Genomic DNA, 26,973 nt, shown 5'->3' on the forward strand with positions numbered 1-26,973 from the left:
GCGAGGTTCATGTGGGTTATCTTAGGAGAGTGTGAGATGCTATCAGGCGCTGTGCGTGTTAGTCTGTGGCTAGGTTTTCATGGCTGCAAATTAAGGACGTCGTGCCCACTGCTCGCGCACAGGCAGCCGTGGTGGGCCGGCGGCCTCTCAGGCTGGTGATGGGCCAGGGTCTCAGCGTGGTGGTTACATCACCAGCATGTGGATCTTGTTCTTGGATTTGTAGACATTAAATGTGAAATCCTGTTACGTTGGTTTTGTACAAAAAAAAAAATGCATATTCTTTCCTTTGAGTCATAAGGGAACGTGTAACAAGGTGAAGGTTAAGATGAATTGAATTATACACGGGGCTTAGTTAGAATCTTCTTTCATTCTCTTTCTCTTTCTTTTAATAAAAGAACTGCAGATCCAGCACCTTCTAGCCACACGCACTCTGTGGAGGAGGACGGGCTTGGGAATGCAGACTCCAGAATAAGCAAGTGTGTGTCTGAGGCCGGGCTCTGCTCCCTACCGCCTGGGCAGCGGGGTGACTTACTTGGCTTCTCTGTACAAGGCCGTCATTACCACCACCATCGTCATATCCATGTCATTGGATCCAATAACTTTATGTATAGGAAGCGCTGTGCCCAACATGCAGTGTTTTGTTTTTTTTTAAAGATTTTTTTTTTATTGGGGGGGAGGGGAAAGAGAATCCCAAGCAGACTCTCTGCTGAGCATGGAGTCCCACACTGGGCTCGATCCCATGACCCTGAGATCGTGACCTGAGCTGAAACCGAGTCGGATGTTTGACTGATTGAGTCCCCTCAGGCGCCCCCGCAAACATGCAATGTTCAATAAATAGTAGCTACGATCTTTATGCATTTTTTAAAAAGATTTTATTTATTTATTCATAAGGGACACACAGAGAGAGAGAGAGGCAGGGAGACAGGCAGAGGGAGAAGCAGGCTCCACGCAGGGAGCCCGATGTAGGACTCGATCCTGGGTCCCCAGGATCATGCCCTGGGCCAAAGGCAGCACTAAACTGCTGAGCCACCCGGGCTGCCCTACAAATGTTTTTTTATGTGATATAATAAAATAATCATAGTAGCCTAGAATCCGTAGGATGGATCAAAGCTGTTTGGTTATCATTGTAAAAGTATGTTTGGGGTAAAATCTTAGGCTTTAAAATAAGAGCAGGAGAACTGGTTCGTCGTCACGGTACATGACATGTCACACCTGCGAGCTCCGGAGAGGGGAGGGGAGCCGCGGGGACACCCAGGGTCACAGGGTGTAGGTCTTGTCTCAGAAGGAGGCTGGGAGTGCTGTGTACCCCCTTGGGTGGCGAAGCACCCGGTGTGGGTACAACAGGAGGGTGGTGGCAGGATCTGCCTTGCCATGTCCCCAATACCACGTGGGGCACCGAGTCCACGTCCCCTCGACGCTCTGGCGGGGACCACTGAGACCCCGGCATCAAGGCCAGCCTGGCTGACCCCCACGCTCCTCCTCTTCACCCTTCATCACGTGAAGCAGATCCTGCGACCGCCCAGGCCCACGGCCATGGCCATATTTCGCCAGCTCTCTACATCCAAATGTTCACCTCCCCCACACCTGTGCCCTAAAGCCCTGTTTTCAGGGTGCAATTTGGACATTCTTCGTTCTCACCTCAGTGAGCTTGTTTGTTACCCGAAGAGGGAGGACGTGTCGGGCCTGTGTTTCTGGTGGGGCTTTGAAAATCTGTAGGGCTTCCGTCACGGTGCCCTGTTTCTTAGGAAATCCCGCTGCATTAAGAATGCCCCGTGGTGCTCGGTTACGGGTTTCCCTGGCTCACCTGTGGTTGGAAGCCCAGAAGGATGAGATGAATTTCTAAGAAACACAGGGCCAGTGTGGAGGCAGACGCGGGTGCATTTCCTTTTAAGCAAAATGATCAAAGCGTGTGCTGGTCTTACTACTCTATTTTGACTTTCTGGGTTTCCATTAGGGCATGTTGGCTTTTTAAAAGCTGCAGTGCAAGAGGCAGGGTGTGTGGTGGGTAAGAGCATGGATGTCTGCCTCCCAGGACCGGGCGGGGGAACTAAGGATGCACGTAAACGGGGTGTGGGGGGTGCTGTGAGAACACCGACCTTTTGGGGCGTCTTCCTTTTCTCCAGCTCTTTTTTTCTTTTCCTTTTTGGCCATTAAAATCTTTATTTTTCTTTTTATAAAGAATGCCCCCATCTGGGTTTTTTTTTTTTAGCTCTTTTGTTATCCACATGGCCCACAGCACAGAGCTGACGGACGGGGCAGCCTGTGTTTGTTCACGTCTCCAGGAGCTGATGTGACGTGAGGCTGTCAGAGCAGGGGCCCCAAACCTGAGTGAGCACCAGAGTGTCCCCAGGCTCAGGGAACGCAGGTGGCCCATCCCCATCCGGAGAGAATGATGCAACGTGGTGGCAGGCGAGAACCGACATGTCCCGTGAATGTGGGTGACGCCGATAACTGCTGATCCAGGGACCTCACTTTGAGAACCGTTGAATTAAAACACAGAGGAGCCGTTTGCCGCTGGAGAGCCACACTGACCTGTGAGGCGGGCACAGGGAATGGCCTTGGCCACACTTCCGCTGGAGGCCCGAGGGGGTGGGGGAGGCCAAGGGGGCCAGGCTCGAGGGCTGTCAGGATCTCAGCAGCTCCAGAGCACCCGCTGGGCCTCCCTGGGGACCTAGGAGGGTGGGAGGTGTGCAGACGTAGGTGCCCAGGCTTCTGAGCCCCCATGTGGCCTGAGGGAGCCTGTCCATCCCCTCCCTTCCACTGGGGAGTAAAACTCACCGTCCTCCCAGACATCTCTGCAGGCACAGCAGGCTTCTGGATGCCGGGTGACAGGGCAGGAATGCCTGGATTCAGCAATTTTTATTTTTCCTACTTAAGAGAATGCACGCTGTGTTTTTATCTCCATCTGATCCAGAGAACGATAGTTTAGATACCGTGTGTGCGCACCCGTGCAAGTGCGCAAGTGCACACGTGCTCACTGTGTGAGATAAAGAAGAGTTTCGTCCTGCTTATTTGTAAAATCTGTTCAAGCCCCCAGATAAGGCTGTTTCGATCTCTATCACTGTTGGATTTCTCCACGGGGCCAATTCCACCGTGAAATCTGGGAAGAGGGCCGCGTGAAGGGACCTGGGACCTGGGACCTGGGACCTGGGACCTGGATCTGCCGCAGGACCGCAGGCCCTGGTCCGAGGCGGTGGGAGAGCCCAGAGGAGGACGCTTCCAACCTGCCCATTCTCTTTCTTTGTAAATCTGCTTTATCCTTGACTCATGGAAAAATTGCCTTTTTTTTTTTTTTGCATTTTATTTTATTTTTTATTTTTTTGCATTTTTTTCAAAATTTAAATTCAATTTGCCAACATATAGTATAACACCCGGTGGAAAAATTTGTTCTCTTCTGGCTAAAACATCCCTGTGAGCAGCAAAATCGTTTGCAGCGGCTGGAGCCTGAGCTTGGCCTGCTTGGGAGAAGCGAGGCCAGAGTAGATATGGGGGGTTGGTGGGTCTACAGGATGGGCCATGGGACCCCAAGTGGCTCCTTGCCCCCCACCCCTTGCAGGGCTCCAACACCAGGCTACCTGAGCCATTTGTCGGTATTTGGTAATACTCGATCAGAATAAGGTCACATTTCCAAAATCCTCCGCACCAGCTCTAGGGACCCAAGAAGAAACACGGCTGCCACCGTCATTGCTTTGCCAATAAATCGGCGCATCTACAAGCCCTCCAAACCTTGTTCTCGTCTGCACTGCATTCCCCGTAGACTGCTGCCTTACTCTGCAATCCCCGCTCCCTTTTTGGCAAAGAACCCGAGCGTCTTCGTCTCACAGATGGTGGATTCTGAATCGCAGGATTGTAATTCATGAATTTTAAAAATTATCCTTGGAACTCAGAAGTGGTCCTAATGGTTGGAGCATGAGCGGGGCCATCCCAAGACTTCTTGCCTCTGTGCTGAAGGGGCTGTTTACATGGCAGCTGCTTCCCTGCCACAGAATAGTTGATGCCACAACCAAAAGTATGTAGGATGGAGCAAACCTTTAGGACCCGAAGACTTTCGGAAGACTTTTCATAGATGGAAGAACCAAAGGAAATGGGATTTACATGAAAACTTGAGTCTTTCTGTTGGCTTGTGGATAAGCTTGACTTATAAAGAAGCTGTTGCATTGGGGTTTTAAAATCCTAAGGATTAGAAGGGAGTGGGAAGTTGTGGTCTTCTCCAGCTGCCTCTAGGCATTCTGTGTAGATAAAGGGATTACCAAGGGGGGAGGACAGAACTTAACTCTAGTTTTGATACTGGCAAAACAATAAAGCTGCGCTAATGAATTACCCGTTAATGAATATTTTCATAAAATAACCTCAGTTCCCTGCAAAAAAGCATACACAGAGCTGTGGGGTCAGGAGAAGATGGTCACTCACGGCGTAAACTCCCTGATGTAAAGGAATGAACTGTCTCATGAGGTTTTTTTCAGTTTCTTTTTTGTAATTTTGCCTTACAGAATGTAAGAGATGTCATTTCAAGACCCAGTGGCACGCGGTGGCATTCGTGCTGGTGTGCGTAACACGTACATAGATGGTTGTGTTTGTATGTGTTTCTTCTTAAGCCAGGGGAAGAGTCTGTGAAGATACGCGGAATCCAATCTTCTAGAAAACCAAGGCCTGGGCTGGCACAGCTTGATTAAAGATAAATCAGCCTTTGAGATCAAACACTATCCCTGCCACATCTGTATTTATATCTCATGCCTTCATTTCTTTTGTTCTGAGTGAGAAGGTGAGACATCATTGACTCTACTTTCAGCACCAAAGCCTCATATAACGAGCTTAGGATAAGAAAAAAAAAATTTTTTTTCAAATAATAAATAAGCAAAAGTCTAGGATTGCAAGATGGGGAACTTGACCATGATTTTTTAAAAAAAGATTTTAATTATCTGTTCATGAGAGACACAGGCAGAGGGAGAAGCAGCCTCCCTGCGGGGAACCTGATGCGGGACTCGATCCCAGGACCCCGGGGTCATGCCCTGAGCCAAAGGCAGATGCTCAACCACTGAGCCACTCAGGTGTCCCTTGACCATGATTTTTAAACTACACGAGGTTGTCGGGCTCCCTGCTTGGAGCCTGCTTCTCCCTCTGCCTGTGTCTCTGTGCCTCTCTCTCTCTCTCTCTCTCTCTGTGTCTCTCATGCATAAATGAATAAAATCTAAAAAATATATATATTTAAACTACATGAGGAAAACCCTGTTCTACCTTAAATTAGACAGGAATGTCCACGGGAAGAAATGTGAAGTGTTATACACTCTCGAGAAACAATTTCTGGCCAACGCTTTTTCTGCTTCTTGATGAGTTTGCTTCTTTCCCCATCTGAGTAATTTTCAGGGTAGAAAATGCATGAATTTCCCCCCCCCCCATTTTCATGATGGGGGGATAAAGAATCTACTCATCGCTGAACAAATTTCTTGTTAATGATCTGTTATGAGCAAACTATTTTTGCTAAGTCTTGGGAAGGAAAATGTAAATAAAGCGTGGTCCTGGAGGAGTTTACATTGACCCAGGGCAGGGGGTTGTGGGAGGCAGGAGTGATGCGCAGGAAATGTTCTAGGAACCAGGAGCACAGCGGGGTGGGCATCTGTACCAGGTGAAGAAGCAGGGGTGGAGGACAGATGTGTAATGAGGCCAGATCCCCAGAAAAGAAAGGGGTCGGAGCCGCCTGGACAGCCCCCTGAGCTCCCACAGTGTTTAGATCTCGGGGTAGCGGGGTGGATGTGGCCCCACAGAGAGTGTGGGGGCACCAGGCAGGCCGGGGGTACGGCTGGCGCTGTGCTTGTTTCCTCGGCTGGGGGGTGGGTGCACGTGTATTTATTTCTCTATCCTCCCAGCACCTCACAAATGCGCCATCTGCGTTGGGGAGTGAGGGTTGCATCCTGGGTGGACTCTGGACCAGGCTGCGTGCATGCGTGGTTTAAGCTCCGGCTTCCCCCCTGCTGGCTGCGGGGCCCAGGGCAAGTCATTTAGCTCTCCCCGGCTCAATTTTCTCATGCATGAAATGGGGGCTTTAAAGCACATCACATGCCGGGTGGTGTGGGAATCAGGTAAGTTAGTACGGGTGGGAGGGTAGCAGGGTGCGGGGCCCAGCAGGCCTTGTAAGCGCGGGCCATTGCCGTGAGCACCGTCCTCACCACCGCAGCCCCTTCATGGGCCTCCAGAGGGCCTTTCTTCGGGGCTTTGAGGTTCATGACTTGGGTCTTAACCCACTTTGGGGAAGGGCCTGGGAAGTCATTTGGAGGGAAGCCCTCTTCCCCATGTCATCCGAGGCGGGTGGTGGTGGCAGCCAGCGAGGTTCAGAGGCTGGGAATCCGCTATTTGGTGGGGCCATGCAAGGAAGAGCTTTGCATGAGTTTGCTTCTTTCCCCATCTGAGTGATTTTCGTAATTACGTTCCCCATCCTGAGTAATTCACGGTGGGCTGCCCCGCGACGCTCCGTCTCCCGCAGTCCCTGCATGCCCGCGTGCAGCAGCGTCACACAGGATGGATGGAGCAGGGGCTTCAGGATGCGGTTGGGGCATCTAAAGTCCGGGTCCCAGCCTTGGGGAGGCTGGTCCCCAGGGAGTGCATCCACTGTGCCCTGAGTCAAGGGCCGGTCGCTACTCCCGTGGGAGACGCTGGGGTCAGAAGTGGGGCCTGTCGGCAGAGAATGTGGGTGCTATAAAGCTGTAGAGACCCGGTCCAACACCCTTGGTGCCATGACTGGCTTCCAGGGCAGGACAGGGAACCGGCATTTTAGCGACTCTGCTGAGTGGCCCCAGACGCTCTGCTTCCTCTGAGGCTGCAGAGTAACTCGGCTTTGAGGGGCCGGCAGGGACCCTGCTTGTGCAGGAATGTTTCAAGAGGATGGGCTTGCAGCCCGCCTTACTGATGGGGCAGGAGACTGGGGGAGTGCGGAGGGTGATGGCATGTGCTCCCCCGGGGCGCTTGCGGGACACTGAGCACCGTCTCTCATGGAATTTGCTGGCATCGCAGTTTCAAATACTTAGGCCCAAGCAGGCAGAAAAAACGAGGAGCCAGGGAGAGGGGGCACCCGGGAGGGCCCGGGGCTGGGGTGGCAGACGGACAGACGTGGATTGTGAGGGAGACCACAGAACCCAGATGATGATGCAGAGAGGCCCTAAGGAAGAAAGGGTGGAGAGGCATCCTGAACTGTGGCCTGGCGACCCTTGGAGCCCATTCAAGTCGCACCCAGGGGCCAGGCCTCCGCAAGCTTTGGCTGCTATCACTCGCGAGACGGTTGTGAGTCCGGTGTTGGTGTTAGATGGTCCTAGTCCAGTGGAACACAGGTCGCAGTGCTGTTCTGAAGTGGAACTGGACCTGCTGCCCCATCACTCACAGGGGTGGCAGAGGGGGTGACGAGCCGCTTGCACGGTTTAGAGACACGTGGTCATGTCCTCATTTTATGAGAGGCTCTTGCTCATCTCCCTTGTTCCTATTACTAAGCCCAGCTGCCCTGGCCTGGCCCCTGCTCCTGCTCTCAACTCAAAAGCCCCCTTAGTGTTTCCAAAGGTGCACAGAAAAGGGGAAAGAGGTCTGGTCTGTGGGTGTGGCTTTGCCACTTAATAAGGAAAACTGAGTCGTGGGTGCGAAGTCCCTTAAGATTGAGGGAAGAAGCAGGTAGGGTAGAAATGACGTGGCCGGATGTGTAGGAATATGGACTTTTGTCCTTTTTGCCTTGAGGTTACTCTTGGAGGTGGAAGAGGAAGGGGTCTGGAGAGTGAGAGTCAGTTTTCAAGAAGAGGTGCTTTTAGCTCTGGGGCCAAGAGTAGTTGTGGGGAGAAGGGGGAGAGAGGTGGGGAAGGGGAGGAGGGGACAGGATGGGAAAGGAAGGGGAAGAGAGAGAGGAGGAGGGAAGGGGAGGGAGAGGAAGGGGGAGGGAGAGGAAGAGGGAGAGAGAGAGGAGAGCGGGGAGGAGGGAGAGGAAAGGGGAGGGAGAGGGAGGGGAAGAGGGAGAGGAAGGGGGAGGGGAGCAGGTAGGGGAGGAGGGAAGGAGAGGAGGGAGAGGAAGCGGAGGGGGAGGAAGGAGAGGAGAGGGGGAGGAGGGAGAGAGGGGAGGGAGAGGAAGCGGAGGGGGAGGAGGGAGAGGAGAGGGGGAGGAGGGAGAGAGGGGAGGGGAGGAGGGAGGGGGAAGGGGAGGAGGAGGAGGGAGGTGTGCAGCAGGGCTTATCTTACAAACATCGTCCTCCAGAGAGAAGTTACGACGTGGGTGCAGAAACCAGGTACTGCTGTGTTTTCAGCGGAGCATGATGTGACACTTGGAGATTATTTGGCACCGCTACTGGCACTTTTGGCATCATTTGAATAATCAGAAGGGTTTTTTTTCTTCATTGTTCTAGCCAGGTTTAGAAGCGTGTGAAAAAGACCAGTTCTGCTTTTAGAAGTATAAAAATAACATGGTGACAAAAACTGCTTCAGGCCTGACAGGCAGATGTAAATGACTCCCAGCTATGTTTTTAGTCCCTGCGCTGGGGCAGGGCTGCCGTGCTGCCAGCGGTCTAATTAACTGGCTGGCGTGGGTGCGGAGTGTGTGAGTGTGCAGTGTGTACGTGGTGGGATGTGCATGTGTGCGTGCGTGTGTGTGTGGTGGGCCTTGGGGCATGTGTATGTGTGGTGTGCACACGTGAGTACATGATGCATGAATGGATAGTGTCTGCGTGTGTGTACATGGTGCGTGTATGCATTCTGTGTGCTGTATGTACACGGTGTGTGTATGCATGGTGTGTGCGTGTGTGTACATGGTGTGTGCATGCATGGTGTGTGCATGTGTGTACACGGTGTGTTCATGCATGGTGTGTGCTATATGTACATGGTGTGTGCGTGCATGGTGTGTGTGTACACGGTGTGTGCATGCATGGTGTGCGCATGTGTGTACAGTGTATGCATGCATGGTGTGTGTGTACATGGTGCGTGCATGCGTGGTGTGTGCGTGTGTGTACAGTGTATGCATGCATGGTGTGTGTGTACACAGTGCGTGCATGCGTGGTGTGTGCGTGTGTTTGCAAAGTGTGTGCATGCATGGTGTGTATGTACATGGTATGTGCATGCACGGTGCACGTGCCTGCAGGGTGTGTGCCGAGCGTGCGCGGCAGGTCCTCGCCGTGAGGGCTCTTGCCGATGGGAATTACGGGGACGGTAGAGAGGGCCCAGGAAGTTGAGCCGGGGTCAGAATTGCTGAGTGAGCCCCTGTGCCCCCCACCCGGCGCCGGGGTCTCACAGGAGACCCAGGGGACCCTCAGGGACTCCGACCTCTGTTCCTGTTTGTCCTGTGCTGTTCTTTCCTTCTAACCTCGGCTTGAGCTCTTCCCTGCTTTGGGGAGGGGGTGGCCCCGCTTTCACCTAAAAGCCTCCACGTTCCCCCAATTCCTGCTCTTCAGCGTCACAGAAACGGTGCTTCCCACTGGTCTCCTCCTTGCGTGCTGCGTCCGTAGCCTGCCTGCCTGATTCTGCAGAGGATTTGAGGGAAGGATCGCAGCCAGTCTTTGAGAACTTTGGTCATACGGCAAGTTTGTCCTCTGGCCCGTGTGCCGCGGCCCCCAAGGTGCGCTGGCAGGGACCTGGGCGCCCGGGTGCCCCCTGCCCCCTCCGGAGAGGTAGCAACCCTGGGGGATGGGCTGGCCCTGACCTGGCCCGGGTGTGGACGTGGACGCTTCCTCCCTGGGTGTCCTGGGCGAGTCCCTAGGCCTGTGCCAGGACCTCCCTCCCAGGGCTGCTGTGGCCACCGAGGCAGATTCGGTGACGTGCGGAGGGCTTAGCCCCCAAATGGCCCGTGGCAGCTACACGGAAAGATGCTGACAGTGTTGCTGGCAGGACAGGGTCTCCGCCTCCGGGCCAGTGGGGTCTTCAGCTGCTGGGCGCGAGTCCACAGAGGACGGCGGGTCAGCATCCCGGAGATCCCTGAGGGGATGCTAACTCTGACACCACTTCCCGTCACCCAGGTCATGCCGGTCACCCGGGGCCACCAGCGCCTGTAGCCAGCACTACCCGGCGGGGCACTCCGCCGCTCTGACGCTGACCTCATGGGAATGGGTTTAAATTCGGGGCAAAGGAGACTTGCATATACTTTAGGATGTGATTAAACCGGCCATGAAATGTGCCAGGTCCAGAGGTGCGTCCCCGCCAAGGGGGCGCCAAGTCCCGGCCACCGTGCTACCCAAGGAGTTCTTGAGACTGGAGCTTCGTACTGAGGGCGCCCACGGGCGAAACCGGCTCCGTGCAGACCGGATAAAAATGCACAGCATCGGCGTGCACAGGGGACATTGACACTTTGGGGGTGACGGGAGCAATCGGAACACGGGACCCACACCCGAGCCACGGAAGCCACATGACGGCTCCATGCCCCGCCCCGCATCTCTCCACTGACAGGCTGTTCCTCATTTCCAAGCATCGAGAAGGGTCTGGAGCGTCTCGGTGCTCACCAGCTCACACAATCTTCTGATCGGGGTCCTTTTCGTGTTCTGGGAATCGGCGCTGGTCTTCGTCAGGGGGGTGGGAGCTTCTGACCACCTTTCTGCCTCGTGCCAGAGAAGACCGAGTGTCCCCGGAGCGCCGTTCCGCGTGACGGGGGATCGCGTGGCGTGTGGCCCGAGGGGCCGTGCACCGGGTTCCCCGAGTCCTGCCTCGCAGAGCAGGAAAACGTGCCCCCAGCTCTAGGATCCCGTGGGTTAGCTGTGCAAAACGTCACCCGGGAAATAGAATAAAATCACGTGTATTTCAAAATAGTCCTCTGTTTAATGACCTGGCTCTTTAATTTGCTTGGGGCAGAGAACGTCTGTGTAAAATGAGCCCCCCGCTCAGCTTGAGGGAAGATGCTGCGTCAGGCCCTGCACGATGGTGACCTGGGTCTGGTGCAGTAGCAGACACCCCACCCCCACCCCGGGGCGCATGGCGGGTGCACAGGGGGTCCCCTGCCTCGGGACCCCGGGGCCGCTTCAGCGGGAACTGCGCGCGAACCTCAGCTGCCATCGGGTGGTGCAGCAGAAGAAAGCTGCGTGCGACTCACATCCAGAGGATTCTGGGGCCGGAGGGAGGTTTCGTCCTGGGGAAACTGAGGCCAGAATAGTGGGCGGCCTGTCTGCGGCCGCTCCCCAGCGGTGAGTGCAGCGGGATGAGGCCCTGGGCTGCTCCTGGCGCCTGGCTCTGCCCCCCCTCGTTTTCCTGTTTGCATTTAATGGCGCAGCGTTTAATCTGCTCCTTCGACCTCGCTGCGAAGAGTCTACACCGGGGACGTGTGCTAACCAGGCTTTGTGCCACGCGGACTACCCACGAACGTTAGAATGGCTTCCTCCGGGAGAGTCGCCAGACGGCCGCGGTCGTCTCTTCTGGAACAGCCCGGGGCTTCCTTCTCACCCTGCAGGCCGGCCGCCAAGCTGCCCCTCGCTGGCGTTTCCATCACAGCACCCCCGAGGGGAGTCCCGTCATCCCCCCCGCCCCCGTCGTCCAGGGGCCTGGCCCGCCAGGGAGCACCCCGGCACAGGCGGGGCGCGAGCTGGGGTGGGCAGGGCCGGGCTGAGTGTAGGGGTGTCCCTGCTACAGACTCGGGGGCTCCAGACAACACACCCGGATTGTCTTCAAGTTTGGGGTGTCAGGAGTCCAAGTCATGGCTGCGTTCCTTCTGGAGGCTTCAAGGAAGACTCTTTTCCTGGCCTTTCCCAGCTTCCAGTGCCTGCGCTCCTCGCCTCTGGCTCCTTCCGCATCTTCACCGCCAGCAGCGCCGCATCCCCGGATTTCTCTCTCTCCCCCACCTCTGCATCCCTGTGCCCCACCTCTGCATCCCTGCGCCTCCCACCTCTGCATCCCTGCACCCCCACCTCTGCATCTCTGCACCCCACCTCTGCATCCCTGCGCCCCCACCTCTGCATCTCTGCGCCCCACCTCTGCATCCCTGAGCCCCACCTCTGCATCCCTCAGCCCCACCTCTGCATCCCTGTGCCACCTCTGCCCCACCTGCCCGCCCTCTTTCCCTTAGAGAGACCCCTGTGATTGTTTGAGCCCGGCTGGTTAATCCAGGATTGTGTCTCCCTCTCAAGATCCTTAACTTAATCCCGTCTGCAAGGTAACACAGAGTCCACAGAGTCTAAGGATTAGGACGGGGACACCTTTGGGGGCTGGTATTTTGTTCACTGCAGAGGTAGAGCGCAAACCCCCTAGTCCCTCCCTCCCACCCCCCTCCACCCTAGATCTCCTTCCTCCCTCCCTCTCCAGACCCACACCTCCATCCTTGCCTCCCTCCCTCCCATCCCCTCACCCCATCCCTCCATCCCTGCCTCCCTCTATACTCCCCTCCCATCCCCCACTGCCGCTGCCGCTCAACTGAAGTTAGGCTGCTGTGTGTCCCCTGAACCTTGTAGGTGGTGACAGACACCCTGTGTCCCTAAAGCACTGTTGGCTAACCTGGGTCGCAGCGACAGAGCCTGCCAACATCCTCTGAGATGGGAGGACTCAGTGTCTGAGCAGGTTCCACCCCGTGATGGAGCGACCTGGGGCACTGTCCTCTCTGTCTCTGTCTCTGTCTGTCTCTCCTCCCCTCTCTTGTCTGGGTTTTGATTTGGCTTCTGACCTGGCTGTTGTAGAGACGGCTGCCCGCACCCCACAGGGCTGCTGACGGGCCTTGCGGGGCCCTGCCTCCCTCTGGTTTCCGTGCTTGGGACCCCCCACCCCCACCTCCGCGAGCATCACCACCCCGACCGGCAGGAGCAGGACAAGCACCCACGTGAACACGCGCCCAGGGCACCCAAAGGAGGAAAGAGGCAGCCCCTCCGTGATGCCACCAACTGGGCTGGGCGAGCTCATGAGCGGGAAGTAGGGCGGGGGGTTGGGACGCCGCACCTCCCTTTTGAATTTCTAGAACGGGACAAGCGCAAGGCTCTGCTGCCAAGGACGATTTTGTTACATAAACAGGGAGTCGTGCACGTGTGGGACACCCACGAAACCCACTGTAACGGGTCCGGGTCCCCCAGCCCCACACCCAGCGCCCCACTGCCGAGTATGCACTTGGACCTCTCCAGGTCCAGAAGTGGGACAGACAGGTGACTTGTTTCCGCCGTCACTTTTGTGATCCTTCTATCCCAAATGCGTGTTTGCTGTTTCTAAAGAAAAACAGGCCTCTGATATTAGAAGGCACAGCCCCGAGCCAGGTCTTGGGCCTTCTCTGTCCGCTGCCCGACCCCACACAGGCCCCGCATGGGAGGCCCCCCCCCCCCCCCCGCCGGCCAGCCCACCGCGTGCCACCTGTTCTTTCAGGTTATGCTGGGAGCCCGCGTCCCTCCCTGGGACACGAGTCTTGAGACTCACAAGCCTCGCCCGACCTCATGGTGCTTCCGTGCGGCCAGCACGGGGGTTCATGGGCAGATGCACAGTCCCAGCCGCTGGCTCTACACCCCCCGGGGGCCCACCATCCCCCTTGAAAGGGCTCGATGCCCCCACCGCTCCCAGACCCTTGATGCACACCCTGGTGTGCTGGCCCTGGGCATCGCAGCCTGTGTGAGGAGCCGTGTGCACCCCAACACCAGGGGACAGCCCAGGTGCTGTCAGGGGATGCCCCGAGGCCCTGCCCAGAGAGGAAACAGCCTCTCAGAACCCGGGGTTGCAGGGCCACCCCAGGCCAGCAGACTGCCCTCGGCCTCCAGGTGGCCTGTGGTCATCTTGTGGTCATCCCAGGGACCCACCCACGTCCTCAGGCGGTTCCTGGTTCTCAGGAGAACAGCCTGAGGGAGGGTTTGCTCAGGAGCAACCCCGATCCTGACCTGAGCCTCCAGGAGGCCAGGAGCAAACAGAAGCGCGCCCAGCGTTAGCGCTCCCTCGGTGATGTCATGCGGGTCCCGGGGACCCTGACGACGGCCCTCGCGCCGGGAGCTTGAGCTTGCAAAGAAGCCCCTGCCGTTCCCTAACTTGCCCTCGTGTCTGTCCCCCACGGGAAAAACCCAGATGCTGTCGCTTAGGGTCCCAACCCCCCATGCACTGGTCTCCCTAGGCTCTGGTGCATGTTTGCTGACCTAAGTCACCCGCGTCCCAGGGGTAGGAACGTGAGCTCCTCCTCCAGACCTCGTGCGTGCTTTGCTCCTCTGCCCCTTCCCACCCGGTGACAGTCAGCCCTCCCCAGGCGACGGCTGCGCTCCGCTCTCCGTAATGAGGCAGATCGCGGGGCCACAGGCTTCCTGCCTTTTGCTTCCGCTGCTCTCTGTCTGATGAAATGCATCCTCGGGGACTCTCTGTCCCAATCGAGGTGGCGCCTGGTGACAGGTGGGGCGTGGAGGCCGCCCATCTGTGAGAGACGCATCGATGGCCCGGCAAGAACGCCTCAGGGCCCTGCAGGTTTGGGGGTGCCGGGAGCATGCAGCCAGCCCCCCGGGGAGGAAGGCCAGAGCCAGGGGTCCGCAGAGTGCTTCTCGGGCCCCTCTAACCACTGGCTGCGGGAGGTGAGAAGCTTCATTTGCGTGGTTGTGATCGTTGAAGGGTCTGCTCTGAGGATGTTTCTCAGGAAGGGAGAAAATGTTTGCAGATGGGGCGTCTTCCCCTGGGAGTCCAGTCGCTTCTATTCCGTCGTTCACAGCCCGTGGAACGGTCCACCTGAAAGATGAACGTGGCTCTGCGTGCGATGGGGGGTGTTTTCCTTTCATGAAACTCCCGGATGGAGACTTGGCAGGAACTCCGAAGCGACCTGGTGTGGCTGCAAAATGATAAACTCCTCATTATTGATTAATTAATGCTGTTTTACTTAATGACAAGATAATGATTTCTGAATACATTTTACGTGAATAATTTAGATGTATTTACGTTATAAGTAAGTGAAAGGATAATCATGCAATTAAGGAAGACATTTGCTTCACCGTCTCGGGGGTGGAGGCAGCGTGGCCAGTGGGTGGCCACGAGTTAAGATCTGTTCACACTGGTTGTGGGGTCCTGGAGCCCCTCCGCCCCCCGCCTCCAGACACCTGGTTCCTCATCCCACGATGGGGTGGGGGATTCCTTGTAGGCCAGAAAACGTGCCCCTGCAGGGGCACACGCGTGCTGGTGCTGCTGACGGAACCTGGGAGATGCAGTCGAGGCAGGACGCGAAGACACATAGGGGGCCGACTTTCTCACCCAGAACTCAGCATTTTATGCCCCACATGAGAAGTTTTGGCTGTTGGTTGTATCATCAAGGGTGGGTTTGCCCCTACGGTGTGCGGCCCAGCCCACGGAGCCTGCAAAGGCCAGGAATGAATGTGATGTGCTTTCTGCAGGATACAAGACCCTCCTGAAAGGGATTTCCGGGAAGTTCAACAGCGGGGAGCTGGTGGCCATCATGGGGCCGTCCGGGGCTGGGAAGTCCACGCTCATGAACATTCTGGCTGGATACAGGTGAGTACACCTGCCGCGGAGAACGAGGTTCTCGCCCCATTGTTGGCCTGGGGCAGCGTTCAGAGAAAGTGAGGCCACCTCCCTCTGTCCTGTCACTTCCGATGGTTCCATACAGACACTGGTGAGGCCTTCAGGGTTGAGCAGTAAGAAGCCTTAGGATGGAGGCTCCAGCGTGGCTCAGTCAGTTGAGGACCCAACTCTTGGCTTCAGTTCAGATCATGATCTCAGGGTCCTGAGATGGAGCCCCGTGTCAGGTTCTGTGCTCTGCGGGGAGTTTGGAGGTTCTCTCTCTCTCCCTCCAGCCATCCTCCCCACTCCTGCTCTCTCTCTCAAAAAAACCCCAAAAGATTAAAAAAAAAAAAATGAAGACCAGCATCAGGTGGGGCCTAGGGCTCACGAGCTCCAGCCTGGGTCTGTGTTAGCCCTCCACGTCCTGCCTGGGGCAGCCTGGGGCTGCCGACCGCTGCCTGCAGGTGCCTGGGCCCCACGCCTGGGCCCCACGGCGGCCGGGGGATCCCAGCCCATCCCCAGGAGGAAAGAGCCCAAGGTTGCAGTACTGGCCGGGATGAAGTGGGAAACCAGCTGTTAGTTCACTGGTCTCCACAGCCCCTTGGTGTTTCTGCACTCTGTGACGTCCAGGAGGCAGGTTCTTAGGGCGACACCCTGGGCTGGAGGCAGGTCCTCAGGGGGACACCCCAGGCTGAGTGACGCGCTGGCAGGTGGGAACACCCACGCATATCTTCGCTTACTAGCACTTGTTCCTTACTGGTTCCATCCTGAGCACGCTCTCCACACAGCTCCTTTCTGGGAGCCCCGGTGCTGTCCTGGGTCCCCATCCCTTCCTGTCCCTTGACGTCCCTGCCATAATCGATAAATCGATAATGGGTTCATCTGGGAAGATGCTGGGAGGGGCCTCCTCCCTCCCTGAGGCCCCGGAGGAGGCACTGACCATGCGCTCTCTTGGCTTTGCAGGGAGACCGGCATGAAGGGGGCCGTGCTCATCAACGGCCTGCCCCGGGACCTGCGCTGCTTCCGGAAAGTGTCCTGTTACATCATGCAGGACGACATGCTGCTGCCACACCTCACGGTGCAGGAGGCTATGATGGTGAGCCTCCCGCTGGCCTGTGCCCGCCCCGGGCAGGCCTCCCTTCCGCCCGCATGTGACCGACCAGTGCCCGGCGTGGGGCTGGGGGCGCTGCGGGTCACCCGAGCACAGTCAGGTGGGGCTCCGACGCCAGGCATGCTGTTAGGACGCGTCATCGACAACAAACTCCCAAGACCCTGAGTTCTCATAGACTCTGGATGGCAAAATCGTGGTCAAGTGTGCGAGACCTTGTGTGGGCGACTCCTTCGAGGTGGCCGCAGCCCTTCTGCTGTGGGCCATCAGGTGTCCCTGCTTATTTGTGGCTTTGGGCCTGAGTTCTCCGATCTGGCGCCTGGGTTAGGGCCCTGAGGGTCTGGTCTTCGGCACCCCCTGCCGGCTGGGGTCGGCGGGGAGTGGAACCAGCATTGGCTGCACACCCTGCATCCCGGGCCCCGTATGCACAAAGGCCCACGCAGTCACCAAATATGCAAAGCACAGGAGAAAGGGCACCTCCCAGGGTTAGGCAGTGAGCCCCGGGCGCCTGCACGACGGGGTCTGGAGCAGCCCACACGTTTTTGTGCTTGGGGCTGCTTGCTTCTCTGCCCTCCCCTGGTCCGCTGCAAAAGACGGCGCCCGGCCTCCAGGCCCCCCTGGCACGCCGGGGAGCGTTCTCAGCTGCTCCCTCTGGTCGATGAGCGGGTGTTTGCCTTGGTTTTCCTGCCAAGCAAGGTCTTGCCCTGTGCTTCCGACTTGGAGGGGGCAAAGCTTCCTCTCTGCGGGGCTGGAGATGGAGAGTAGCTGCCTGGCATTTCACCTGAAGGCCAACTCCAAGGGGTTCTTATCTGGGCAAAGGGAAGCAGCGTAAGATGTCGGATATGCCATCTGCCCCCTTGACCTGCTCCGCGGGGTGTCCTCATTCTCGTCCTCCCTGGAACCGAGTGTCCTGTAGGGAGGGGGAGAGCTCTCCGCCGGGCCTGGCACCTGCACTCGGAGCCCCTGGGAGCTTATCCTGCCTCCAAACAGCCATTCTGACGGGGGCACCGGGAGCTTAGGAGGAGTTGCCAATAGAACAGCAAATTTAGAAATTCGAGCTTGGTGAATTCTTCAGTTGCTACTTCTCCTTCCTCTTGGGTGACCAGAGTTCAGCTTCTTGGCCGATTATTGAACTACTCACTGGGTTCCTTGACCGAGAAACTTCCCTTTGACTTCCAGCCCCATCACTGCTTTCTTGTGCAGACAAGACCAGTGACTGTCCCCAACCTGTCACCAGGCTCCGCTGTCAAATTCCTTTTCAGAGTGAAATTAAATTGGATTCTGACTTTGAGAATTTTTACGAAACGCTTGAAAATCATCCCTCACTTGAGGGAATCATTTTTTTGTTTGTTTGCTTTTTTGTTTTTTACTTCTGAAGGTCCTGCCACAGGCGTAGGGATGACACTGGGCACCTGCCCCCGACCCCAGTCCCGTGTCAGGATGGCTGTGCTTTTCCACGTGCTGCCTCTGATCCTCATGACCACAAGGTGGATGGCGAAGTGACCTTGGGTGTTGGCCTGAGAGCCATCTAGGCCAGGCCTCTTCCCCTGCTCACTGGCTGGGGAAGTGTGCCCATGAGGAAACAGAGTCTCCTTGTGCACCAAGACCACCCACACAACCAGGCAGGGCAGGACCAGGGCTGATACTGCCACAGGGTTTGGGTCCCCTTACTGCCCGGGTTCTTGGTCGTGCCATATCGAAGAGTGAGGACGTAGACCAGACGAAGGGTGGTGAGCAGCAAAGTGAGGTTTATTGGGTGATAGAACAAAGTTCCCAGAGAGGGAGGGGCCCAGGAGGGTGGCTGTTTTGGCGTTTAAATCTAGGGGTTTTTACGAGCTCTTTCGGGGAACTCTGAAGCATCCTGCGTGTGGCCCCTGTGGGTTGGCCGCTGAGGTGCACCGATCGGGACTTCGGTCACACACCTGTCTACCTGGTGGGTTATGGTTCATGTGTTGCTGGTGTGTTAGGCTAACACCTGGAGACTAGCTGCCCCAACTCGTGACAGTGGCCAATGTTTTATGGCTAATTGTGGTGTTTCAGGATGTTTTGCAAATGTCACTCTTGCAGAGGCTGCTAGACAGGAGGCTCTTGTGGTCCTGTCTAAGCTGTCAATCAGGATGCTAGTGTGGTCCTGTCTTCACTGCCCTGCTCCCTGTTTCCCTGTGGGGGACTCTGGCCCTGACCACCTAAGCGTCTGGTTAGCCGGTAACAGTACTGAGTGCTGACGGCTCCTCAGGATCTCACGCAAAACAAAACAGCAACAAAGCTGGAGTCCTTATATTTAGCACTGGCCGATTTGTGTGGTGTAGACCCTCCACTGTGGAGCATTTTAATCTGTCGGTGGTTTGACAGATGGCCCGTGAGCTTCCTAGACATACAACAGGGACCTTCAGGCCCCTGAGCCCGGAGCCCCTTGGCCTGTCAGTTGCCCACACCTCCCGTCTGTGGCGGGTGCAGCAGGGAAGCCCTCGGAGATAACAGGAAGCTTCCCAGCTGTGCAGTGCCCTCCTGGGCCCTCCTTTTGTTAAACCAAGGGGGTGGGCGCCAAGACGTCCGAGGGGTTTCCGAGCTCCCCTCCGTGAGAGTGAGGCTTGCCATCTGTTCTGATTCCTCCCCCTGCAGGTATCTGCACATCTGAAGCTCCAAGAGAAGGACGAGGGCAGGAGGGAGATGGTAAGTGTGCGCCTGGGCCACAGACAGTCCAGAAAGTTCACGAAATCCATTTGGCAAACGTGTGGGGAGGGACTTCTTGGCACTGGTTCTGTTTGCTGGTTTGTCACCTAGTGTTCGGTGTGGGGGACGGTGACATCTCGGTGTGCGCTCCGGCCTGGCAGCCAGGGGTCCAAGAGTGGCCTCCTTGCCACGAAACGTCCAGATCTCGGTGAGGCCACCAACCAGCAAGGACACGGCAGGAAAGCTTAGGTGGCCAGAGCGCACCAGCCTCAACATTAGAGCAAGCGCCCTGCCCCTTCTGGTGCTCAACATGCTTTATACTCCATTGCTTTTTTATAAAACACTTACAACGAACATGGTTAGTCATTCGCTTAAAAATAACCAGCCTCCACCCACACGCACTCACAAGAAGAAATTAGGTTCTTACCCATTATTAAGCGGCCTTAAAAAAAAATCAAATAAACAAGTTTCAAGTTTCCAGGATGCCAGAGACCTTCTAATCCTCTTCATCCCCCTTTCCCCGCTCCCCCAAAGCCCAGGGCCCAGGGAGGGTGCCAGGGAAGCAGTCCCTGGGAGCCCCTGGGAGCCGGGAAGCCCCACTCAGCAGGTGTGACCAGTTTATGTTTACACATCATCTGGGGGAAACTCAGCTTCCCTCCTCCGCTGCAGGGCTAGCCTGGCGCTGGTGGGGTTTCCATGGAAGAGTAAAATTGGGCGAAATCGCACTTATGCAATACTATCTTGTCTTCTTGGAAGACAATGGTCCAGCAGCGTAATGGGTAGGACCTGCAGGGCGAGCACTGGTGGTGCACCTTGGCTTCATATTTGCTGTACACCAGAGTGATGCATCAGAAATTTTTTTTGAAAAAAATTTTTTTTAAAAAAGGCTTTATTTATTCATGAGAGACGCAGAGAGAGAGGCAGAGACACAGGCAGAGGGAGAAGCAGGCTCCATGCAGGGAGCCCGATGTGGGACTCGATCCCAGGACCCCAGGATCACGCCCTGAGCCGAAGGCAGACGCTTACCACTGAGCCACCCGGGCGTCCCAGGAAATATTTTAACAGCAATTCTATTTACCGTGCCTGTTCCCTTTGCGTGGTGCATAATAGTTAACGTTACATAAATGTGTCATGAAAACAATGCCGGGCATCACTGGGGCTCATCCTCTCCCCCACCCCACCCCACCCCACCCCACCCCATGGCCTCCGGCCCAGCCTGCACCCTTTGGAATCCTCAGGATCAGCCCAGGAGCCCGGGGTCAGCCTCCCATGCAGGCGGGAGAAGGACACACGACCGCTGCGCTGTCGGGGGTGCTTCCTGGGGAGCTTTTATTCTGACTCCAGAGGAACGAAATGATTGCTAGAACCCAGAACGTAGACGTGCAAATGTGGGGGTTATGCATGCTGAGTCCCTTTTGGAAGGTGGGGAGGGGGCTGTGACGTTGGTGCAGGTCGAGTGGGGAAAGCCTGCAGGACCCTAGTCTCTCCCAAGCAGCCACCTTGACCCGGGGTGGTGGGGCTAGAGTGGGGGTGGGGTGGGAAGAAGCAGCCACAACAGCAACGGGAACACCCCTTGCAGCAATGGGGGCTGAGTTAGGGTCCCACTCCCAGCTGCACAATTCGGTGCTGAGTGCATGAGGCAGGCCGAGGGTCTTGCTGACACAGAGAAGCGGAGCGAGGTCCACAGGGGAGCCCCACCAGGCCTGGCCCCTGGGACCTGCTGGGTAACCTCGGGCCGCTGTCCGCAGCGCTCTGGACCTCCGGCCATAGCGAGGGCTGAGAGGCCAGGCCGCACCTGCCCTCCGGGGCGTGGTGAAGCTTAGATAATGACCCCGCAGAACAGACATGGGGTGATTTTCCTGCAGCGTGACGCGCGTGGACCGTCCTTTCCACGTGGAAGGGGAACATAGATGTAGCTCTCACTGAAGGGCTCGGAGGGCAACGCGTGCTGTAGTGACAGACACAGGCAGCCAGGCCTTTCGTCTCCTGCGCCAGCTTTGCCTGTTACATTACGGGGCCCCCGTTGCCGCTCAGGGTGTTGGGGGAGCCCCACGGCGGCCCACTCCTCCTGCTATAGCAGAAGGGATGGGGCAAGGCGGCCTTCTCGGTAGGGCGAGGAGGCGTCTCCCGGCCGGCCATGCCCGTGTGCACGTCCTCCGCATGCCTGGCCTAAGTCAAGGACATGAGGACAGCCGCGTGCCGTTCTCAGCTGGCTTTACAGGAGCAACGACGTCAAGTCAGCGAGGGCTTCACTGCCATCTGTGTGGCCGAGTCCTCCCAAAGGAGCCGGAGCCTTGCCTCCCTCTTCAGATTCGTCCCCTGCTGGGTGGAGAAGGCCGTGAGCCCTCCCTGTGGGGCTTAGCGCTGGTCTTGGGTCCTGCACACGCTGTTTACCGGAAGCCCCCATTCCGGTCCTCAGCCAAGTGTAGGTCCTGCCTCCCCCCAGAAAGCATCCGCAGGATTGAGCGGTTATTTCAAGGATGAAACAGTGGCCGAATGCCTGCCCTGACTCATTTCCCTCCAACCCAGGCTGCGGTTGTTTGTGTCTCATGGAAACAATAGAATGGAATGTTCTAGTAGGTAATGGAATGTGTGGTCCACAGCCTGCCTCGGTTCCCAGAAAAGCGGTCCCCGCCCTTGAGGGTCCCAAGCAAGGGGCTTGCTTACGAGCGACAGTCCTGGGAGGACTGGGACGTTGTTCTTTCTGACTAGTTTTAAAACAGAACCAACCTGTGGAGCATCACTCTTGAGAGAACATTGGAGAAATGGGCTGGACGGGGCAGCCGAAGGGCTGGTGCCGACATTTGCCTCCACCTCCTGCATCCTGTCCATGGGAGCCGAGGGCATGTGGGGCGGGGCACCCCCAGCCACAAAGAGGGGCCCTGCGAGGACAGATGGTGGAAAGGAGTGGGCATGTGCCGTGCTGAGCCGCGGGGGGCCCCAGAGGCAAGCCTGAAATGAGCGGAGTGACCCTTCATTCTGCAAGTTGGGCCTGTGGTTCCAGAAGAACCTGGGGTTCGGCCTGTGGTTCCGCGCAAGCTTGGTGGTTCTGGGAAGACCAACGGATGCTGTCAGCAGGGGAGGGAAGGTGTGCCAAGAGCCCTCCCCACCTGCCCCGCCTTGATGGCCCTTCCTGGGCAACCTCTCTGACCTTCTTTCCCGGTTGGGATCCCTCAAATGCAGGGCATTCTAGAAGGGCAGGGCGTTGGGTTTACAGATCAATAAGAAAGACAATAAGAAAGATGCCTACTGGGATTCGGACCCGGGTCCGTCTGACCCGATTCCTGGCCTGCGGAGCAGTAGTGTCCTGGCTCATCCTGTCACCGGGGCTGCATTTTATCCCGACCATACGTCAGTAACCCAAGAGCTGGAGTGGAAATTTTCTTCCCTGTGAGTTCCTTCTCCTCTTGGATGACCTCATCTCCCCAGAGAAGCCACTGGCCTGGGGTCCGCCACCAGAGGCCGAGATGGGGGCCGGGCACGTTCTCGTGGGACCTCCAGGAGGGCCGGCCCCGGGAGGTGAGCCTGGGGTGGAGGCAGGGCGGGTGGCCACCCACCCCCAGCGCCCCGAGGGCTGCCTGCAGGAAGACACCTGACCGCTGCGCTCGAGTCTGCTGACTTTCTGTTCCCCGAGTCAATACGAGGCCGATAATCTGGAGCGGACACGGAAGCTTAGTCACAGCGGACTGTTTGTATCCCGGTGCCCGGGGTGGGGACAGGCATCGGCAGGGCCCGTGCAGGCAGTGACTGCTTCAAGCCCTTTCCTGGCCTTGCTGCACCTCAGAGACCTGGCTCTGCCATGACAGGTGCCAACGGGGCGGCTTTCCTTCTTCCCGAGAGGCCTGTGTGGTGTGTGTGTGCAGGAGCTCCCGGGCCCTCAGCAGCTGCTGTGGATTACACTGCTGCCTCCGTGCCAAGCGCTGCGCTGTTTTCACCGCGTCTCCCATTGCACCGCCACGATGGCCCTCCCCTTTGTGCTGTCAGAAGCCTGATGGCTCAGTGGTTGAGCATCTTCCTCCAGCTCAGGTGTGACCCCGAGGTCCGGGGATCGAGTCCTGCGCCGGGCTCCCCGCAGGGAGCCTGCTTCTCCCGCTGCCTGTTGTCTCTGCCTCTCTCCGTGTGTCTCTCATGAATAAATAAAATCTTAAAAAAAAAAAAAAAAGAAGATGCTTGATCATCCCGTCTGTGTGTCTGTCAATCCCGCCACTCTACACATGGCGATCGAGCGCCTTCCGAGAACCCTGGCCTTGAGCCGGGCTTACAAGGGAGGAAGCCTGTAGCGTCACCAGCAGGAGGCTGACCTGGGACTCCAGCGCCCCTTCCCAGCCCCCGGGGCCCAAACCAGGACCTCGGACTTGGAAAGACACCTGCCCACTTGGCAGCGGGCAGCCTGCGAAGGGCCCTCATATGCAATCCCATCCATGTGTGTCCACGAGCGCATCGGGGGCGGTGGCAGGTGTTTGCGCGTGAGCCTGGAGGTGGTGAGGTGTGGCAGGCAGTCCCTGACGGCCACTCTGGCTCTGCTGCTCCCGCAGGTCAAGGAGATCCTGACGGCTCTGGGCTTGTTGTCTTGCGCCAACACGCGGACCGGAAGCCTCTCTGGCGGCCAGCGGAAGCGCCTGGCCATCGCCCTGGAGCTGGTGAACAACCCTCCCGTCATGTTCTTCGATGAGCCCACCAGGTACTCAAGGGCAGTGGAGGGAAGAGCCCTGCGCTCTCCGCCAGGGTTCTTATAGGGGCCCCTTGAGTCGCCCCAGGAGGGGGAGGCACAAGCTCTGCCTGCCCCTTTTTGTCCTATCCCTGGTCCCACCTGACTCCCCTCCCTCTCTCCCTGTCTGACTCTAGAAGACATGACAGCTCAGGCTGCAGGATAGACCTCCTCCCTGTGCTTTGAATGTGGGCTACGGTTTGGGGGGGTCCCACAGGCATCTCACGGTGCCCCTTGCCTTGCAGTGGCCTGGACAGCGCGTCCTGCTTCCAGGTGGTCTCCCTGATGAAAGGACTGGCTCAAGGAGGGAGGTCCATCATCTGCACCATCCACCAGCCCAGCGCCAAGCTCTTCGAACTCTTTGACCAGGTACGTGTGGTGACAGCCCAAGTGACACCAAATCCCAGGGACTCACAGCTTCTTGTAAGTTCCCAGGGGTGTCTTCATTTCTGAGTGGCCTTAAATGTTATGATTCAGAAGACTTTATTTATTTTTTTTTTTCAGAAGACTTTAGAGTCATAAGCAGCTAAGGCAGCAGGGCGGTAGTGGGTAGAAAGAGCTGGCCAGTGTTCTCCCTCTGGGGCTGATGTCCGGCCACAGGGTCACACATTGCTAAAGCTTCATTTTCCCTGCCCTTGTAACAATGGGGGACACCTGTTTTACAGAATTAAATGATAGGTTATCCTATGTGTACAACATCATTTCTTTTATTATAAATCTTAGGTTTTGATATTGTAAGCAAAACACACACACACACACACACACACACACACAGGCCCAGGGATGAAATGTGTATAGTTTCAAAATCTTTCCTAGCAGCTGGTTAGTGTGAGGGGGAAGAAAAGTAATATAATAAAGTAATGCCTGTCCATTTGATATCTTCCCTGACTTAAAGTTCCCGTTAAACTTTAACATTTTGGGGACGTAATGGAAAGCTCTCCTGAAAGTGAAAGAAATTGGCTGATGGTTGAGTGGGCGGGTGAGTGGGTGGATGGATGTAGGATGGGTAGGTGGATAGTTGAGTGGGTGGTAGATGAATGGGTAGATGGATGGATGGATGGATGGATGGATGGAAGGCTGATGGGTGGGTGGGTGGATGGATGGAAGCTGGAATGGGTGGTGGATGGATGGGTAGATGGATAGATTAATGAGTAGATAGGTAGTTGGATAGAAAGTTGAATGGGTAGTGGATGGGTGGATAAATGAGAGGGTGGATGGATGGGTAGGTGGAAAGATGGTGGATGGGTGGATGGATGGAGGTTGAATGGGCAGTGGATCGAGGGGTATATGGATTGACGGCTCCTGTTGCTTTACAAGGTGGGACAAGGTCGATGTTCTCCCTCTCTCTTTTTTTCCAGCTTTATGTCCTTAGTCAAGGACAATGTGTGTACCGGGGAAAAGTCTCAAATCTTGTACCGTACTTGAGGGATTTAGGTCTGAACTGCCCAACCTATCACAACCCGGCTGATTTTGGTAAGTAGACCCTTGACCAGCTGGAGGGGAAAGAAGGAAGCTCTTTTCCACGCTCAGTGGGTTTCTACTTTTACCTGAAGCCCCCAAATCAGAAATTCCTTTCATATTCCACACATGGTTCGACCGCTGTCCTGTGGTGGAGCTTTTAAGAACAGTGAAGAGGTTTTCCTTCCTCCAGAGAAGATATCTGGGACCTAGAACAAGGATGCTGTTGTTAGGTGCTGGTTTTCCTAATGCTCTGCTGTGTTAGGTTTCTGATTTAAACGAAGTTTTTCTGAAAATAAATAACATTTAAAAATTTAAAAAACGACCCTTTTACATTGATTCACCAAGTTGTTAAAATGCTGATTTAGATTTCTACCAAACATAACAAAAAGGTGATGCTCAGAGTCCAGAGACCAAGAGACCAAGCTGATGGTCCGAGTTCCTTCTCCTGAGCTTGGTCCCGAGCTTGGCAGCCAAGTGTGCCGTGTCTCGGGCCTTGAGATGTAGGAGCCTGCACGCTGGCGTTGCTTCCAGGTGCCTCCCCTGGCTTCTCCTCTCAGCCATGCACTCCAGAGCCATGACGCCCCTGCCGGTCATCACATTTCCCCTACTGGGTCTCTGGGCCCAGCACCCTTCCTGCACACCATGCCCCACACGTCTGTCAGCAAACCCCACAGCCTCTCCAGGCCGCATCTCCAAATCCAAGTCTTCCCCCACCATCCCACTCTGCAAGCCACAGAGCCTGGCATCCCTCTTGCCTTCCTTTTCTCCCGAGCCTCATATTTACTAGGCCGCCGAGTGCTTGACACCCCCTACTCAGTCCCATTTCCCCACCTTGGTCCCCGTGTTGGGGTCTAGTCTTTGCAGGTATATCCTGCCCATGGCTTTTGCAAGGAAGCCCCACAGACTGGGTGGCCTGAAAAGCAGAAACTCATCCTCTTGCAGTTCTGGGCTGAAAGTCAAGGTGTGGGCAGGGCTATGCTGGCTCAGAAGGCTCAGAGGAGAGTCCTTCCTGCCTCTTCCAGCTCCTGCAGGCCCCAGCGTATCTGGGCTTGTGGCTGGGTCACTCCGTACTCTGCCTTTGTCCTCACATGGCTTTTTCCTCTGTGTCTCTGGGTGTCCTCTCCTACTCTTATAAGGACACCAGTCATGAGACTCAGGGCTCACCCTAAATCCAGGATGATTTCATCTCAAGATCCATAACTAATTACATCTGCAAAGAGCATTTTCCAAATAAAGCCACATTCTGAGGTTCCAGGTGAATGTGAATTTGGTGTGTGAGGAAGGATGTTCTCAACCTGGTGACCCTCCTTCTCTGTCCCAGCCGTCAGCCTTTCCCATCCAGATGTTTTCCCCCCACAGCACTGCTAGGATTCCATATCTCTACAACGTCATCCCCCAAATTGTGTTCCATGAGACATGGTTCCCAGGCCAAGCTTCTGTCTTCTGAGAAGTGGGCTGTGATGGAAGGGGCTGAGGGGGAGGGGAACTTCACCTGAATGGAGGCTTCAGTGTGTTGTGAAGGTAGTGGCCGGTGCCTATGACCATCACACCCCTGTTCCCCGGAGAGAGAAGGCAGGTGGGGACAGGGGCCACGGAGCCGGGGCAGAGTGGGGAGGTCCAGCATCTGCAAAGAGGAGAGGAC

General features: G+C 56.4%; 1 protein-coding gene across 5 annotated transcripts in view; it reads left to right on the top strand.

The window, feature by feature from the left end:
- ABCG1 (ATP binding cassette subfamily G member 1) overlaps positions 1 to 26,973 on the top strand; it is a 69,914-nt gene that overhangs the window by 32,692 nt on the left and 10,249 nt on the right. For all 5 annotated transcript variants that reach the window (XM_072807063.1, XM_072807064.1, XM_072807065.1 and 2 more), the window contains 6 exons: positions 15,255 to 15,372; positions 16,345 to 16,477; positions 19,112 to 19,162; positions 23,698 to 23,843; positions 24,116 to 24,239; positions 25,229 to 25,343. In XM_072807063.1, coding sequence (XP_072663164.1) covers positions 15,255 to 15,372; positions 16,345 to 16,477; positions 19,112 to 19,162; positions 23,698 to 23,843; positions 24,116 to 24,239; positions 25,229 to 25,343 — 687 coding nt within the window. The remainder of the gene's footprint in view (positions 1 to 15,254; positions 15,373 to 16,344; positions 16,478 to 19,111; positions 19,163 to 23,697; positions 23,844 to 24,115; positions 24,240 to 25,228; positions 25,344 to 26,973) is intronic.

This window comes from Canis lupus, chromosome 30 (genome assembly GCF_048164855.1).
Source record: "Canis lupus baileyi chromosome 30, mCanLup2.hap1, whole genome shotgun sequence".
Lineage (NCBI taxonomy): Eukaryota > Metazoa > Chordata > Mammalia > Carnivora > Canidae > Canis > Canis lupus.